This window comes from Notothenia rossii (assembly GCF_949606895.1).
Source record: "Notothenia rossii genome assembly, chromosome: 5".
NCBI classification, from domain to species: domain Eukaryota; kingdom Metazoa; phylum Chordata; class Actinopteri; order Perciformes; family Nototheniidae; genus Notothenia; species Notothenia rossii.
Window position 1 is genome coordinate 25,518,865 of NC_136903.1, and position 16,897 is coordinate 25,535,761.

The 16,897-nt window shown below is 39.8% G+C and overlaps 1 protein-coding gene across 1 annotated transcript; it reads right to left on the reverse strand.

Moving 5' to 3' along the window:
- Nucleotides 1-820: 820 nt before the first annotated feature.
- Nucleotides 821-16,551, reverse strand: LOC307040943 (uncharacterized protein). The gene is made up of 5 exons (XM_079684174.1): nucleotides 16,443-16,551; nucleotides 15,630-15,718; nucleotides 10,474-10,560; nucleotides 2,858-2,994; nucleotides 821-1,317 (listed from the first exon to the last, which is right to left on the reverse strand). Exons 1-5 carry the CDS (start codon nucleotides 16,480-16,482, stop codon nucleotides 933-935), a joined length of 738 nt encoding a protein of 245 aa, XP_079540300.1. The 5' UTR covers nucleotides 16,483-16,551; the 3' UTR covers nucleotides 821-932.
- Nucleotides 16,552-16,897: the final 346 nt, after the last annotated feature.

Consider the following 16,897-nt stretch of genomic DNA (forward strand, 5'->3'; position numbering starts at 1 on the left):
AAAAATGCGCGTTCTTGACGCGTCTAGAAACGCGCGTATTACGCGCGAAAAACGCCCGTTTTACACGCGTAAAATGCACATTTTTTAATATGATGAGCCCCTCCTTCTGATTTCCATAGCCACTAAGTTTAAAGTGTCTGTAACCAATCAGTGAAGAGTAAAGCCAGACCAAAGCAATTTGTAGATGAAAAGTTCCTGAAATGTTTAGGCTTTGCTGTAAATTGTATATTATTCCAGATTCAGGGGACCAAGTATTATTTTTCCTTTGAATATAATCAATAAATCAAACAATATAAAATACATATATATAAAAAATACAATTGCCTTACGCTTTTCCTTAACCCTCTGGAGTATAAGGATATTTTCTCGATATGTAGACGTCTCCTTAAATCACCTTTTAAATGTACTTCTTATAACATGGCACCCCATATGTTACTTATCAAAATATTCAGGACACTCTCTGGTCTTGCTAGAGATGCAAGTCACTCACCTTAGAGCACTGTCTTATGAGATACTTAGCTGAAAATGAGAAATCCGATTTTTGTAAAACCTAAAAACTCTTTCGAAAAACACATTTACTCATCTCGTCTATTTTTTGGGGCGTTTTAGATTTGGTTTACAAAAGTAGTGAAATAATTATATGAATTACACTATAGGCCTATATACAGTAGATGAGATGAAATGTTATTTATGTGTAAAATAGTTCCATCCCTCTGCTTTCACCACAGAAAAGTTACATCAGGACTGATTCATGACTTCATATTCCATACCAAGGTTCGTGTGATGTGTAAAAATACAAATTGAGCATTAGAACTTTTTTTTTCAACCAACAATTTATGTTAACATAAGAAACTGTAAAATCTCAATATTTACAATATCAGAACTTTTTCAACCAACTATTCATTATAAATGTAAAGACAGGGGGAGCAGTGTCATGGTCTTTGTCTGTCTTCCAGGACAGGGGGTCTGGCTGCTGTGTAGGTGATGGTGATGGTGCATGGGCTGCTGGTGGCTGTGTCGGAGGGAGGTAGGTGTGATTGTCCCAGGTTGATGCTGGTGGCCGTGTGGGAGGTATGTCTGCTAGGCGAGACTTCTTTGCTGGCTGGGTTGATCGTGATGGCTGTGGTGGAGGCCTTTGTACCGAGGTGTATCTTAATCTTGTGGCAGATGGAGATGGAGGCCACTGTAGTGATGATGGTCCTCTGGTCCTTGGTGGTGATGGCTCTGGTGAAGGCCCTTGAGCCACGGTAGATCTTGACCTGGGGGCAGGGACAAATGGAGGTTCTTTTTGCTGCTAGGCCCAGGCAGCTGTGAAATCTGAAAAAAATATATAGGACAATAATTACTACTAAGTTTGTTAAAATAAAGTTCAAGTGGAATGTTTCTCAAGCACAAATAACAATGCCCAACTCAAAATAAAATGCTCTCTTTCTCTGGAGGAGGAGGAGGAGGAGGAGGAGGAGGAGGAGGAGGAGGAGGAGCGTGTGAGAGATAGAAAGAGAGACGTTGTTAATATTTGGTGCTAGCTCGGAGCTAACGGAGATTAGAAGCTGTTTCAACAATAAGGAGAGGGAGAGCTCTCTCCTCTGGGACTGAGAGGGATAAGGTCAGCTCAGGAAGGTAAAGGACTATTAGATTGTAAACTTTAGTCTAAGTTATCTCAGTGGGTCTCAAACGGTTTGGTCATCTTTGTAAACAAATATTTCCATCTATGTAATATTAGTTGTATATAAAATGAGTTAATAAATCATTCCACTGTGTGCAATAGGTCAGTACAAAAATAAAAAACACAGTTTGAAAGGGGAGTGATTAGTAAAATATGCATAAATAAAAAGAAAGAATGCAGACTAGGTAAGATAAAGAAAAGGAGAGAGGAGTTGATCAAATATGTGTTATTGCTTGTGAGTATATTCTAATGGATTTTTGATGATTGAAATATATACTAGTACCCCCCCTAGAGGATGTGAGGTCATCACAAATAAAACAGGTATACATGGCAGAGTCCTGCATCGGGTCGCGACGGGTGACCCGCAAAAAAGGTGATTCGCGGGTGGTATTTTTTCAAACACTTTTTTCCGGGTTCGGTTCTGGGTAAAACAAAGATGATACGGGTCGGGTCGCGGGTGTTGCATAATAAATATATTAAAATAATAATAATTTAGTTTAATGTTTAAATCCTCAGACCTCTCCCCCGCGGGACCGTGCATAATCATAACCTCTGCAGCGCATCAATCTGCTTCTGAGCGCTGTACATTCTGAATGGCTGAGGTGAAGCTCTCCAGCGGAGAATACAGCATTTTCCAACACTTCCTCAAGAGCGAAATCCAACGTCTGGGAGGCTTTTGGTGTCCTCCTAGATGGAGAAAATAACCAACATCCCACGCTTTTTGAGACAAATATGCAACTGCGTGTGTTAATAATTGCACGTTTTCACTGCTCATATATATATATGCGGGTTCGGGTCGGGTTGCGGATCCTGTGCCGACGGGTCGAGTCGGGTTGCGGAACTAATTGGTAATATGTGCGGGTAGCGAGGCGGGTTCGGTATTGCACGTCGAAGGTGCGGGGCGGGAGCGGGTCTTGAAAATCAGACCCGTGCAGGACTCTGATACATGGATAGGATACTAGATAAGTGTGCACACTCATTATATACACACTACACATTTTCTTGGATTTGTTAACACTATAGTCCCTAATATATTTGTAGAAAGGCAGGAAATGGAATTAAATTGAGAAGATGTTTCATTCGGAGGACCCCCTGTTTTGTGTCCCCCCCACTTCTCAAACCAAAGTTACACCCTTACACCCTTGCACCCACACAATGCAAGTACACTATTACTGTAATATTTACATTTACCTATCTTCAAATGGATCCTTGCTGCTGTATTCTTCTTCTTCAGAAGGGTAGAAGCCTCCAGGTTCTGATGCTGCTCCATCTCCACTGCTGCTAGTGTTACAAGTCCGCTGTGCAGAGCTGGTAATCAGATAATAAGCCTCTTGATCAGGAGAAAAGAATGAAGCACAGGGAAAGTTACTGCCGTTTGTGTGGTCGTTCTAGCCAGAATGTATTAAACACATTAATAAATTCACTTACAAATGATATCTGTTTTCTCTATTTATCTAATAATTCTTTGTGTGACCGGTCTGGATTGACGCCAGATGTATCTCTGCGTTGTGTTGAATGAAAACGACTTCCTTCTTGCCAACCAGGTTTATTATCTGTGCAAACAGAATATAATGACGGCAGGAAATGGCTTCACCAGCTTTCTACCTCAATACTTCGCCTCAGTGAGGCCTGAAGCTAACTGAGAATGTAATCATACATTTAGCAAATCAAAATAACCGTATGACATATTTGTCTCTAATCAAAAATGGACATAAATCCACATGCCATATGACTTTTATGAAGGATTAAAGCCTTTTTCATTTACAGTATATAATACAGTGATAACAGATAACACACACAACCCGGTTGACTGTACTCACTTTAACATGGCTATGTTGTACAGGCACAATATTAGCATAGCATTAGCGTTTTAGCATTTAAATAATATGAACAATTATGACCTCAGACCAGCATTTCACATATTTATACAAACAGAATAAACTTGAAATGTAAGTCAAACTAGTGCACGGGAGTCATACACATGGTAAGTAGAGCCCTACGTTATTCAGGGAGCAACAGCCTGTGCTAAAGAAGCTAGCGGACGCCATTAGCCACACGCTAGTGGCGCAGCTCACAGAATGAGATTAAACTACACATAAAACAGTTTCAAACACACTTCTTAGATCAAAATATGACATAATCTGTGCACACACACTACTAACCCATTGAACAGGAGAAATAAATGAAGCAGAGGGAAAGTTGCTGCCATGTGTCTGTTCCATGGATGTATAATCGTTCTTCTTCTTCGGTTTTTGGGCGGATTGCGAACAACTTTAAGGTGCATACCGCCCCCTACTGTACAAGAGTGTGGATCATCCTATCACCACTTGTGGAATTATAGCACTGTGTTTACGGCGTTTTAAATTATTCCAATCAATTCTTTTTCGCTCAAATACTTAAGAATGGCCTTCCCGATAGCTCTTACCCCCTCACCTTCTGTTCCCAGTATCCCCATCAGGCTCCACTCCCTTCCTGCCTCTCTGACCCTGTCTCTTAGTTTTTCCCTCTCTGTTTTGTACATGTTGCAGTGTAATATGATATGTTCCACATTTTCTTTAACTCCACCGTTCCTACTCTTGTCACTGTTACTTACTGTTACTTTTCCCCATGACATAGAGTAACATTCAATGCTGTGTGATCCAGTCTGAGTCTAGCTATCATGATTTCCTCCATTCCGTTTCTTTCTTTATAAATATTAATTGTAATTGTCTTTTGAACTGCCTTTCTGGTCTTTCTCCCACCTTTTCTGCCAGATCTCCATCCCTTTTTTCTTAATTAGTGCTTACTTCTCCTTTTCTAAGTTGAACTGGTAATGTTATTTCCTTTTGTAGTGCACGTTTTGCTCATTTGTCAGCACACTCGTTCCCTTTCACCCCCTGATGTGCAGGCACCCAGCAGAACTGAAGATCTATACCGCCTCTGTGAAGACTTAACAAGCTATGATTAAGTTATATGAGTAATTCTTCTCTGACAGTTGTTGTTGACTGTATGCTTTTTAAAATGGATAATGAATCTGTGCATATCAACACCCTATCTGGTCTGACCTCTTCAACCCACTGCAATCCTATTATTACAGCCAGCATTTCTGCTGTATACAATTATAATTGATCAGACGCTCTTTTTGAAATCCATATTTTAAAGTCTGGGATATATATACCAACTCCAACACACTCTTCCTTGTTCTTAGAACCATCTGTGTATATTTTGAGGTATTTGTGATAATTATTGACTTAATTGCACCTATACACAACCGTAACGCTTTATATTGTAATCTAAACATTTTTAGTAATGACGTTTTTGCTGCTGCTGCATATATTAAACACCCGTAATCCAGAGTTGTCCTCATAATTGCCCCATAGATGTCAATTAGTGCCTGTTTGTCTGCCCCCCAGTCACATCTTGCCACCGCTCTTAATAGGTTCAAAACTTTTTGGGATTTTGTTTCCAAATGTTTAATATGGGTTTTCCATGTACATTTACTATCTAACCATAGCCCCAGATATTTAAATTCATTGACCTCATTCATCGGCTTTCCATATGATGTAAGCTTCTCAGTCTCCATCTTGCATTTATTTGTAAATGTCATGAAGCAAGATGTGCTTGCTGACAGTTTGAAACCCCAGTTGTATGACCCATTCTCCACTTTCTTTATAGCTTTGCCTATCTTCTCAAACACATATGGAACATTTCTTCCCCTTATCCATATGTCCCCGTCATCTGCATACAAGGCAGATTTGATGCATCCGACCAACTTAGTCAATATGTCATTTATCATAATGTTAAATAATATCGGGCTGATTGAACTCCCTTGGAGAATACCATTTTCTATATTGAACTCTTTCGAAACCTCTGCCCCTACTTGAACTCTGAATTTCCTGTCTGAGCCATGATCCTGTTACTGCCACTGTTACCTGTCACTTAATTTGATGAGTAACCCATCCCTCCACATAGAGTCATAAGCCTTTTCAATGTCAAAATATACTATTGCCATAACCTCTTTCATTTTCAGTGTCTTTACACTGTATTCCCACCTCATTGCTCACTCTAACCAAAGCATATTGTGGATCTTCCTTTGCAAAAACCACTCTGAAAATTACTCAGTAACCCTCTTTGTTCTAAGACATGTGATAGTCTATATGTCATGTTCTCCATCCATTTACACAAGTGTGATGTTAATGCTATGGGTCTGTAGTTACTAAATACCTTGTTTTGTTCTTTAATAGCTCTGCTACATTCCTCATTCCACCACGGCACCACTTTCCTCCTACCCTCTGTTGTTATTTTTGACATAGTTGTATTTGCTGCTTCTTTAATGTGCATTGTGATTGGATTTGAGCACTCCTCTATACTTCCTTCTAATGCTAACAATTGTGCTGACTCCTTACAGCAAAGTCTACATTTCTGTCTGCTTTACCAAAGCACCACCTGGTAAATATACTCACTTCCTATTTGTGTTGATGATAGTGAAAACTGGGTAATGATCACTTCCTATGGTACAGTCACTTTTACATTCCATTCACACGATTTAACTAAACTATCCGTCACAAGTGTGAGGTCCAAACATTATTGTGTCCCCCTATTCACGTCTATTCTTGTTTTTTGTCCATCATTAAGGCAAAACAGTGATCTTTCCTCTAACATTTGTTCTACAACATCCCCATTACTGTCTGTTTGAATGCTTCCCCATAGGCTGTTGTGAGCATTAAAATCACCACACCACACTTCCCTTCTATGACTCGTCCCTGCTATTGTCTGTAAAGTTTCAATGTGAAGATTTTTACACGGGTTATATAAATGTACAAGCTTTATGCTTCCTTCTTTCATTGGGCTGCACATTTCTACTATGACACATTCCTTGTCTTCAGGGGATGGAACTATGCTATTGGGTGGTACATGTGTTTATAGGTCCTGCCCTCTGGCCATACACACCAGGGATTTTGGGCCCCATGAAAATATATCACATTGGGCCCCACCACCAGGCCCGGGCCACGCCAACCAAGCACAATTGCTGTAACCACACCTCCAGAACCCAATCGACTCATTTATGCTTTAAATAACTCTACCTGTACAGGCTTGCATCTATCTTGTAGTCCAAAACTAACCGCACAATATTTACTGACACTGAGCTGTGAAAATATAACACTTATGGGGGGACAGGGCTGCTGAGCCTACAGATGGATCTGTTGGTCCTGGCACCAGGGGGAGGGACAACTGATTCAGCATGATAGCTGTCTAACAGAAGTTAAATCCATTTCTCACTTATTCTGACAATCTACTTAACCCAAAATAAAAGAACCCAATAAAAAGAGTTGTTAAATAATAGAGAAGTCACGTTGTAATATGAAGTCACGTTGTAATAACAATAACTAATCTAACTAACTAACTAACCTCTCTCATTCAGATTAATATTGTCGGGTGTTCTTTTTCTGCTTTGCCAAAGGCCACTGTGTCAAATGTCCCATTTGGGTTTCCGTATGTAGTTGTCCATCCCGCACATGCGCAGTACAGATCGGGCAGGGGGGCAGATCATGTGGGCAGATCGGTTAGTGACAGAGGTAACCGTCGTAACCAGCAGACTTCATCCGCTTCTATCCAGCCTTTGACACTTGGAAAACGAGCACATGTGATACTGGTAAGGATAAACTAATGTTAATATATATATATATAATATAATTTCACATACCGAAACGTTAACGCTTGTCTGAGTATATCTTCCGTTGACTCTGGCTGTGACTCTTACCGGCTGTTGATAGCCCTTATAAGCTAACGCTAGCATGCTTTATTCAGACATTTTCATTGGAGACAAAGTTCTTGGCGCAGTTGGACAAACACTCCACCAAACTGCTGCAGGTCATCAGGAGCAGGGGAGGAGTTGTGAAACAGAAGACCACCGGGATCTTGCAGGTTTTGGATGAGGTATCTATGAATGAGTTTATCTGTGGGATCAGTGGCTGAATCGTCCTTTTTTTTTTTTTTATTTATTACATATATATATATATAAATATATAAAACTGTTCTTACTCAGACTGTGGACATCGCCATCGGAAGAGAATGTATCCTCAAATCTCTAATGATCTACCTGGGTGAACCTGTTGACCATCTCATTAAAGAATTCCAGGTAAGACCTCCCACTCACTCACAAGAAGTTTGTTCATAAAAGAAAAATAACAGATTTGTACTGCATGCAAATAACTCCTTGATTAGAAAGCTAGTCATTTGTGATGACCTCCTGAGCTTTCCTCTTGGGCCGACTGAACTGAGAACTTTCCTTTTCATCTATCCACTATAATCTTGTATTTTTAAAAGGTAGCTGCAAACATTGGGAAACCTTTGCGCCTCAGGCCTGTTGAACTACACTATGTGGTCCTCATCCATTTCCCTTTTTTTTGCATGATATGCAGGACGCTGAGGCTGGAGAACTGGAGCAGGCAACAATGGCAATCTTTGTCATTGGGAAAAAGGATCAGTTTCATCGACCCACAGACGGCAAGGTTCTCATCGAAGGCACAGAGGTCCTCAGCGGCTTGCCCTCGGTTGCGACAGCTTTTGCCATGCTCTTCGGGCTCATATACGCACTGAACTTAAGATATCCGAAATAACTGCAATCCACTTTTGACATTGTGGAAAAAGTCCCGATGGAACTTGAGGGGAAAAAGATGAGCCCAAAAGTGAATAGACTGAGAACCCAGCTGTTCATCCCAGAGTAGACACTTTGTTGCACTCACTCACAGTTACCATTGTTACATGGTAAGGTTTCTAAAACCAAGGTTTTATAATAATTATGCATTGTAAAACATTTGCGAAAAAGTGTTGTGTTCAGAAGTTGCACTTACAGTATGACCGATTTTCACTGTAGAAGTTATGCATGTCTAATCATTTTCTGAGATTACATGTCTCACAGGCGCAAGTTGTCAGTGTTGCTTTAAAAAAAAGTGTGCAGTAGATAATAAGGACAAGTCTTTTTTCTAAGAGTTTGATGTTTGGAAGCGGCACATATTACTGCAACTAATAACTGTGGTACTTATTAACATGTCTAAGATCAGGTAATGACTGCCTCAGAGGCCAAAGCTGGTTGTGTGAACAACTTGTTTTTCATTCAAATAAATGTGCTCTGGAGTTAAAATATACAGATTGTTCTGAAGAAATTTACTGTTTTACTTTTATTAGTGTACCTTTCAGTTGCATTGCACTCCTTAAATGTGTTTGACACTTTAGGTAACAATGTGGCTGTCATTTGATTAACTCTGAAAATACAGTTTTTAATGAATAAATCACATTAATTAAGTTAAAGGTGTCCCCTCAGCTGTGCAGACTTATTTAATAATACGGTAGGAAATTGTGGAGTAAAATTAATATCCATCTTGTACACACACACTTTTCCTCTACTACTATTTTTTTACATTGACCTGAATGTATTCTTTATTCTGTGTATTTGTGGACTGAAATATAAGTTTTTATAAAGTTTGTGATACATTTAGGAGTTACATTGTATTAAGATACATTAGCTAGTTAGTGCTCTTACCTGTGTGCCTCCTTCAAACAGCATTATAACCAGACTTTATCTTCAAACGATAAGTACCAGTTATAGCTACTTTATTTTAGATAAACAATTGAAAAGACAAAATCAACCAGCTAATGTATTGAAAGACCAATCTTTATTTTAAGGTGCCTTTTCTTTAAACCTTCAGATGTGAGATATTAGTTGTGCAGTAATAGTATTGACAATACAAAAATACTGAGCAACTTTAGTTGAGTTAACTTTATATTTCTTGTCTAAAAAGCATTTATTACACTAATTTTTCCCACTCATATTCACAGTGTGTACCAATTGACTGTATTTCCCGTCAGGTGTCATCTCTCTAACCGGAGTACTGTTTTGTATGAAGCGGCTCCGGCACAAACATTACAACATAAATCAGATTCCCCAATAGTAGGTCTAGCAGTACGTACAGCAAGTTGCATTACATAGATTGTTTTGAACACACCCTCAAAATAGCAATGTGATTATATTACTGGATGGAAACTGAAAGCACGGGAACATTAATAAACTACATAACAGAAAGTATGAATAACAATAATGAAATTGTGACTGTAGATATGTTTATACTTTATATTATTTACTGTACATGTTTAATTTAGATTTAATTATTGTGATTATTCTTTATTCTTTCCATCTATCTAAATCTCACAATGGGGTAGGTTACAGGAACTTTTCATCAACAGATTGCTTTAGTCTGGCTTAACTCTTCACTGATTGGTTACACACACTTTAAATGTACTGGCTATGCAAAACAGAAGGCGGGGCTCATTATCATATTAAAAAACGCGCGTCAAGAACGTTTCGCGCGTTTTACGTGTGCGTGCGTGCGTGTGTGTGTGTGTGTGTGTGTTAAACGGGCGAATAGTGGCACTTTAGGCTTTCGATAGAGGGCTGTCTCTGCTCGCGGGGGTTTAATCTGCGCGCGAGGGTCATTTCATGCGCGTGTAAAAGCACATTTTCCGCTCGTTAGTAGCTTGTTTTGCGCGCTAGAATATTGACCCAAATCTGACTCCATAGATATTCAACCTAAAAAATGATTTCAAATACATCATTGTATTTTTCAAAGTTCAGGAAAAAAAAATGTTTGAATGATCAAAACGTAGGCTATGACCCTGAAATAGCTCCACAGTCATACAGTAAAATTAAATTCCAATGTACTTAATCTAAATGTTAACTTAAAAACTGGAGATTGAAGAGGTTTTTCACAAACTGGCAACATGTACAGAACAGCAGACACATTTTAAAACTAATCAAGCAGAACATTTACCTGGTACTCTTTAACGGGCTCCTCTGCAGACTCTTCCAGAAGCTCCATCAGGCGGGAGGGCGGCTTCCGTATAACTTCAGTGTGGTGCTGTTTAACAGACATATTAATTATTGTAGCAAACACATAACTGTAAGTACATAAAGATATTGGAAACAAATATTATGGTTTATCGTCAATTTAACCCGCTACAAAAGGCAGCACCAACAGTTAATGTTCTAATAAAGTGACCCAAAAGTCTCCCAGGATTACAATACCCCTCTCGTTCTTTCGGCTGCAGTAAACAGGCCGCATCACATACAGTGGTACACAGGCAGTTTACACAGAGCAGCGTCCATGGCAGTGAATGTGACCTACCCTTGTTTTCTTTTAAAGCTGGTGAACAATTTGTAAAATAAAAGCACACATTTGCATCACACACAGTCGGATGCACTGTGAGTGAATTTACTTGACTCCCACAGTAAAGGAAAAATCTGTTTGGCGACACACTGCTTTACTAACGAGCAGCATTTAAAAATGTAGCGTGAACATCCCCCCGCCCCCCTAAATAAAAAATAACTCCTCTGAACTACTAATGTCCCACTGCCACATGTTGTATTAAAAACTGTGAATTTCGTCGCTGTTCACAAGTTTGAAGCAACTACTAAACCACAAAGTATTACATGTTGACACGTCCATGAAAGCAGGCAAAATTAGCTAGCACACTAACTAGCTAAATTGCTAAGATGAAAGACTCACCTTAGCCAACATTTGTTTGATATCCACATTAAGCTGACAAACTAACTAACTAACTAACTAACAGGGATGTACAGAGGTAATAAAGTACCTACATATACTTACATTATTCAAAATCCACGAGTATTCATTTTAGACGAGGGTCCATTCTCTCTTTAACTGGAACAGTCTGCTTTTTTTCAAATGTACTGTGCTCAAACTCCTCTAACGTGATCGGGGGCGTCGCCCACCTTTACTCACATTGCCCAGGTACATTTTACTTGCTTTTCACAGGTTGTAGGCATGGTTGTAGGTCAACCCATTACTTTAGTCAACATTTACTTGGTGCTATGATTTAAATGTACTTAACAAAATGAAGATACAAAATTACTTGCAAATTCAAGTAACACGTTAAATAAAAACGAGAGATTTTTAGTGAAAGACAATTATTAGTACTTTCTCGTAAAATGTAAAGACATAATCAAAGTAATAATTACAGGACCAAATTTGCCATGCTAATGTAACGGAGTTGATCTCTGGGACCTCGGCCTCCGTTACGGATTGTATAGCTTCATTGGTGTTAGTATGTGATTTGTTCCCTGGTTTTATTTTGAAAAGTGTTCCCCTTCCCGTCTTGTCTGTTGATGCTGATTGTGTTCACACCTGAGGCCTGTACTACGAAGCTGGATTTTCCTAACCTGGATATGTTTGAGTTAGCCGGTTGGCCTAATCCAAAACATACGCGCTGCCGCTAAACTGTACTACGACGCTGGTTATCAAGTGGATCGCTCAAACCAGCCGTGCCCTATCTAGTTAGGTACGCGTTCACATGAAAGGAGTGGTATTTGGAGCATTCGACCAATCAAAAACATGGAGAAGCGTACTGACAGCGCAGCGTCATACTTCCTGAATGAAAAGTCAACTATAATATTAGACAAATATGAAGAAGTTAAACTTTAAACATCCATGACTTAAACACTTTATCCAGGATAAAAGCCACATAGCTGCACCTGCAAGGTAAATACAGCTGGTAACAGAAAAAGTGTTTGAATGCATAATTAACAGGTTTATGATATCACTGCCGTGTCTAAGACACGATCTGACTTTAATTACATTTGACTCGAGTGTTTCCTCAACTTAATGTGTTGCTTAAAATAATACTTCTGTATACAGTATGTGACACTGTGAGTGTTGCACGGCCAGATACGGCTCAGCTGACTCAGATAAGGAAATATATGATACATTATGATGTGATATGCCGCGGACTGTACTTAATCTTACTTTGATCCGGTTACTTATGTTGTGGCAGATATTTAAGTAAGCTTTCTTTACGCTAATGTTATAATAGTCAGATTGCTCTGAAGATGGGAGGTGATATTCTATTAATGTTCACGTTCACACAGTCTGTGATTTTTGCCGGCCGTCTTTCCTTCAACGGCAGCTTTTCTGTATTTACTTTCTCCTGTAATATGACTTCATCGCTTTAAACTCCGCACACTGAGCTCTGATTGGTCAGCAGGCAGTGCTTTCACTGAGTTGAGCTCTTAGCCTGCAACCTAACCTGCTCCGGGGCAGGTTAGCCGCACAGCATAAGTTATCATGGAGATCTAGCCTGCTAAAAAGAGAACCAGCTTCGTAGGACCGGAAAGCCCGGGCTTTCCCTGAAGTTAGCCGGCTAAGCGAAAATCCAGCTTCGTAGTACAGGCCTCAGGTGCCCTGTGTTGTCTCCTACCCCCTCACCTGCCTCTAGTTGGTTTGATTGGTCCTGTGTGTATTTAGGTTCTGTTTTCTTGTTAGTCTGGGTGTGTGTGAGATCCTTGTGGCTGCTGACTGTGTTCAGGGAGGACAGTCATATTGAGGCTGTGTATCGTGTGCCCATGATTAATAAATGCCCACACCGGGTTATATTTGAACTCTCTGCCTCTGCCAACTTGTTTGGTCGGGCCGCTCAACGGTCAGCTTCACAACCTGCTGACTTAATCTTTACTTTTAAGTGAGCAGTTAAAGCATCAAAAGAGAAGCAATAATATATAAGGGAACTATGAGGTACAATATTCTTTATCAAATGAACATGTGCTTCACAGTCTCTGCAACTATCATATCCTCACATGTTATCTGCCTGTTGACAACAGCAGAAGCAGGTTTGTTTGTTTATTCTGTCAGAACTGCATGAAACAAAGACCCTTTCAATTTGCTACATATCTTCCAGTCTTATCAAACAGGCAACAACAAAGGATATGAAAAAGTACTGGAACGACAACAGGCATTTGTATGTGTGTGAGGAGTGTGGGGAGCATGTATTCTGGCGAGTAAACATGGAGGAATCTACGTGGCCAATTTTCCTGTTGTTCCCATGTGAATCTACACAAACTACCACCCCGCCTCATTAAACTCAAAACACAAGCGACAGTCAATTATTTAAGCCGGGGGCCATTTGATCCATCTCCAATGTAGAGACCTAGCTAGCGGCTGATAACGAGTTGGAAAACACAAGGTTTTGTGTTTGAACACACCACTGCTAATTTGAGCAAAAGTCTGTGAAAATATCCATCATGTGATTTGCCAACTTTTCTGTCTCGGGTATATGAAAGATTTACCAGCATGCTCTAGTACTGATCAATCACTTTATGTAATTTGTGTGGATTTCACTATTAGGTTTCCGGACACTGATTTCTTCCCTGACTTGTGTAGGTGTGTGAATCTGGAGTTTACACTGTAATGCTATACCAATGAGTTGTGAGTAAACGAGTGTTCAAACTCACTACACCAACATGGACAATTTTTACCGTTAAGATGTAAGTGTAAACACAATTTATCATCAGAAGCCAATCACTGTCACCGAGCCGTGACTGCAGGGTATCCAGCTAAAAACAACCTCGCAATAATAAGGCAGCATTACACCACTACACACAGAAAAAGCTTAATAAGGTTCCCAGTCAACCTTTGATGTGTCAATCATTTCATCATGTAAGCTGGGTTCCTGAATGACAGCGGCATCCTTAGCCTCATTTCACAACAGAGGTTTAATCAACACAGAACTTACGGGAGCCAAACAATACAGCCACCGTGCTAAAAACAGCATTTTACTGTAGCGTGTGTGAGCATTTTGTATCTTGCCGGCTCACCACTGCTGAGTGTAAATAGTTTTTGTTCTTACACTACACAGATCAGTCTTAAAAAGGAAGCACATTTTCAAAAGGAAGTTTGACTGTTCCTTTGTGTCTTATCAATGTGTTTGATGGAAAAGCCAGGGGGAATACATAAAGCTGGTCTTGCAAACTGTAAGGAAGAGATTGAATTGAGGAAAGAAAGCTATCAGCAGCAACAAAGTCTATCAGCTTTCAGACCTCATTGTCGAAAACAAGAACTCTGATGAGCAGCAGTAATGAGGTCCCAGGCGTACCTGCCTCACTAAGGCCAATGATCCACCTGTACTTGTAAGTCTGTACTGCGATTCCCCTTACCAAGGTCACACTTTGACAGGATACAAAGACAAGGGCTACATACACAAAGACAAAAACACCCTATCTGTGAATTTATTTTATTTTGTCCCACTTCAAAATCCCTAGAAAGTACCTTCAGTGCTGTAATTATCAGTCCTCTCCTTCTGCTAGAAGCCCTGCCGTGTGTTCAATCTAAAAACTTAACTGTGGGAAAAGACAAGTTGCTGTTTTACGTGGAAGTCATGTGCTCGACTATTTATTGGCAAGGAGAACAACATCCATGGATTGGCTCATGGGACAGGCCATGTTGCCTTGGCACATGAAGACCAGTGATAAATGTGTTTTATTATTTTAGAAATGTCTAACATATAATCTATGAAGAGACATTTGAACAGTTCTTCTTTGGCCCCTTGTTGTAAGGGAAACTTCTGCAGCAATGGAGAGTCAGGACTCAGAGAGACACCAGGAGAGTTGGAGCTTTGATGTCAAACACTGGTAGTTTATTACAAGTATCGGCCGGAGAATTTATATCACAAGTCACAGCAGCCAGATATTCTGACTGCACGGGTGCGTTGCCACATCAATTCTGACCAGCCTCTCTTTCGATAGACCTTTTAACTAGCTTATAGAGTTAATCCACATATCGGGGGGCTGACGTAAACATTCTGGGAACACTGGAGATAGCCCCAACATCTGGAGACACTGAATCACCTGTCTGTGGTGCTTAGAAGCCAGCGTTCTCACATTCATAAAACCCTCTGTGACCGATAATATCAACGATAGCTGAACCCTCCCATTCCTTAAGACAGATAACAGACTCAGGGTTGGTCGTAAACGTCAACACACAGAAAAGGTTAAATATTTTAGGAGTAAGGAAGAATTATTCCCTAACACTTGTTACATTTTATCCATACATTTTTGATAAGTGGAGTAAACAATGTTATACCACACAGCCACCAGGCATAAGAAAAAAAAAGAAAAAAACTTGTGAGAAAACCTTACGTTATTGGTGGAGGTGAAAATGGGAGACGTTAGCGGTTTCTGGCCGAAATCTCCCCGTTGGTTCAGGCAACACATCTGCTTAGTTAGGCCTGGAAAAGAGAACCGTTTGAGTGGCAATAGGTCCTCAGGAAGTACTCAGGTCTCGTATTTGAGTAAAAGCATTAGTTCCCGAGTTTATCAATACTCTATTACAAGTAAAAGTCCTGCATTTTCTCAAATAAAAGTACAAAAGTATTAGCATAAAAATATACTTAAAGTGGCCAGAGTAAAAGTAGTCATTATGCAGATGCCCCCATTTCAGAATAATATATTATATGTTTGGATTATAATTATTGATGTTAAAGTGTTTATCAAAGCTGGTAAAGGAGCAGCTAGTTTTAATGACTTAGTATACTGCAGGGCAGCTTGTGAATTTACCCCAGGTGTAACTAAAGTCCTTTTTAAGTGTTGATTATATTTCACATTATCAATCTAAATCTGTAAAGTAACTAAAGGTATTAATTCAATAAATGTATTGGAGTAAAAGTACAGGATTTACCTCTGAACTGTAGAGTAGAAGTACAAAGGTGTATGGAAATACTCAAGTAAAGTACAAGTATCTCAAAATGGTACTTAAGTACTGTACTTGAGTAAATGTACTTAGTTGCCTACTTCCCGCCTCTGGTGTGTCGGTTAGTGGGGGAGGGGCAATTTCTTTGTCCTTTCTAATCAAAAAGAAATAAAGCTCAGATCAGTGGGTTGTCTGTGTGTGAGTGAGGGGTTAATGTGGAGAAAAAGGGAGCAGTGTGGCGAGTTTCAGTGAAGGAGACTTACCGTAATGTCCACAGAAAGGCAATGAAGTCCACAGTTGCATCCAAACAGGTCCAGAGTGAACAAGATGAAATTCCTCCCACCGGCTCCAGGGATAAGCAAACCACTAGCAGTGCCTTGTTTTCCAGAAAAAAGTTTGCCAAATCCAGACGTTTCTTGGATCACTGCTTTTTTGACTTTCTTGACTTTTATAGTCCCCACTGTTTACTTCTCTTTTCAAATGCAAAAATGTCAATAAACAGAATGCAACTTCAGAATAAAGCCACTGTCACTCTTCTCTGTGATCTCCTCCATGCTGCTTGTGTACATTTTTTCTATCCCTCCCACAGTTTATAGGTGTGTCATTGATCTCCTTCCCCACCTTAACTTCCTGTCAGGGTGGACAAAGGCAATTCTGTACTTTTAATTTATTGTCCCCCTTTCTGCTAGAGTAACTTAACAAATATCCTTATGTTAAC

Bases quoted from the DNA above. Each gene is read 5' to 3' on its own strand.
- LOC307040943 (XM_079684174.1), bottom strand. From the start codon at position 16,482: ATGCAACTGTGGACTTCATTGCCTTTCTGTGGACATTACG. The intron at 15,719-16,442 runs GTAAGTCTCCTT...TCTCTTTTCCAG, and splicing joins GCCTTTCTGTGGACATTACG to GCCTAACTAAGCAGATGTGT. The intron at 10,561-15,629 runs GTAAGGTTTTCT...TCTGTTAAACAG, and splicing joins TTTTCACCTCCACCAATAAC to CACCACACTGAAGTTATACG.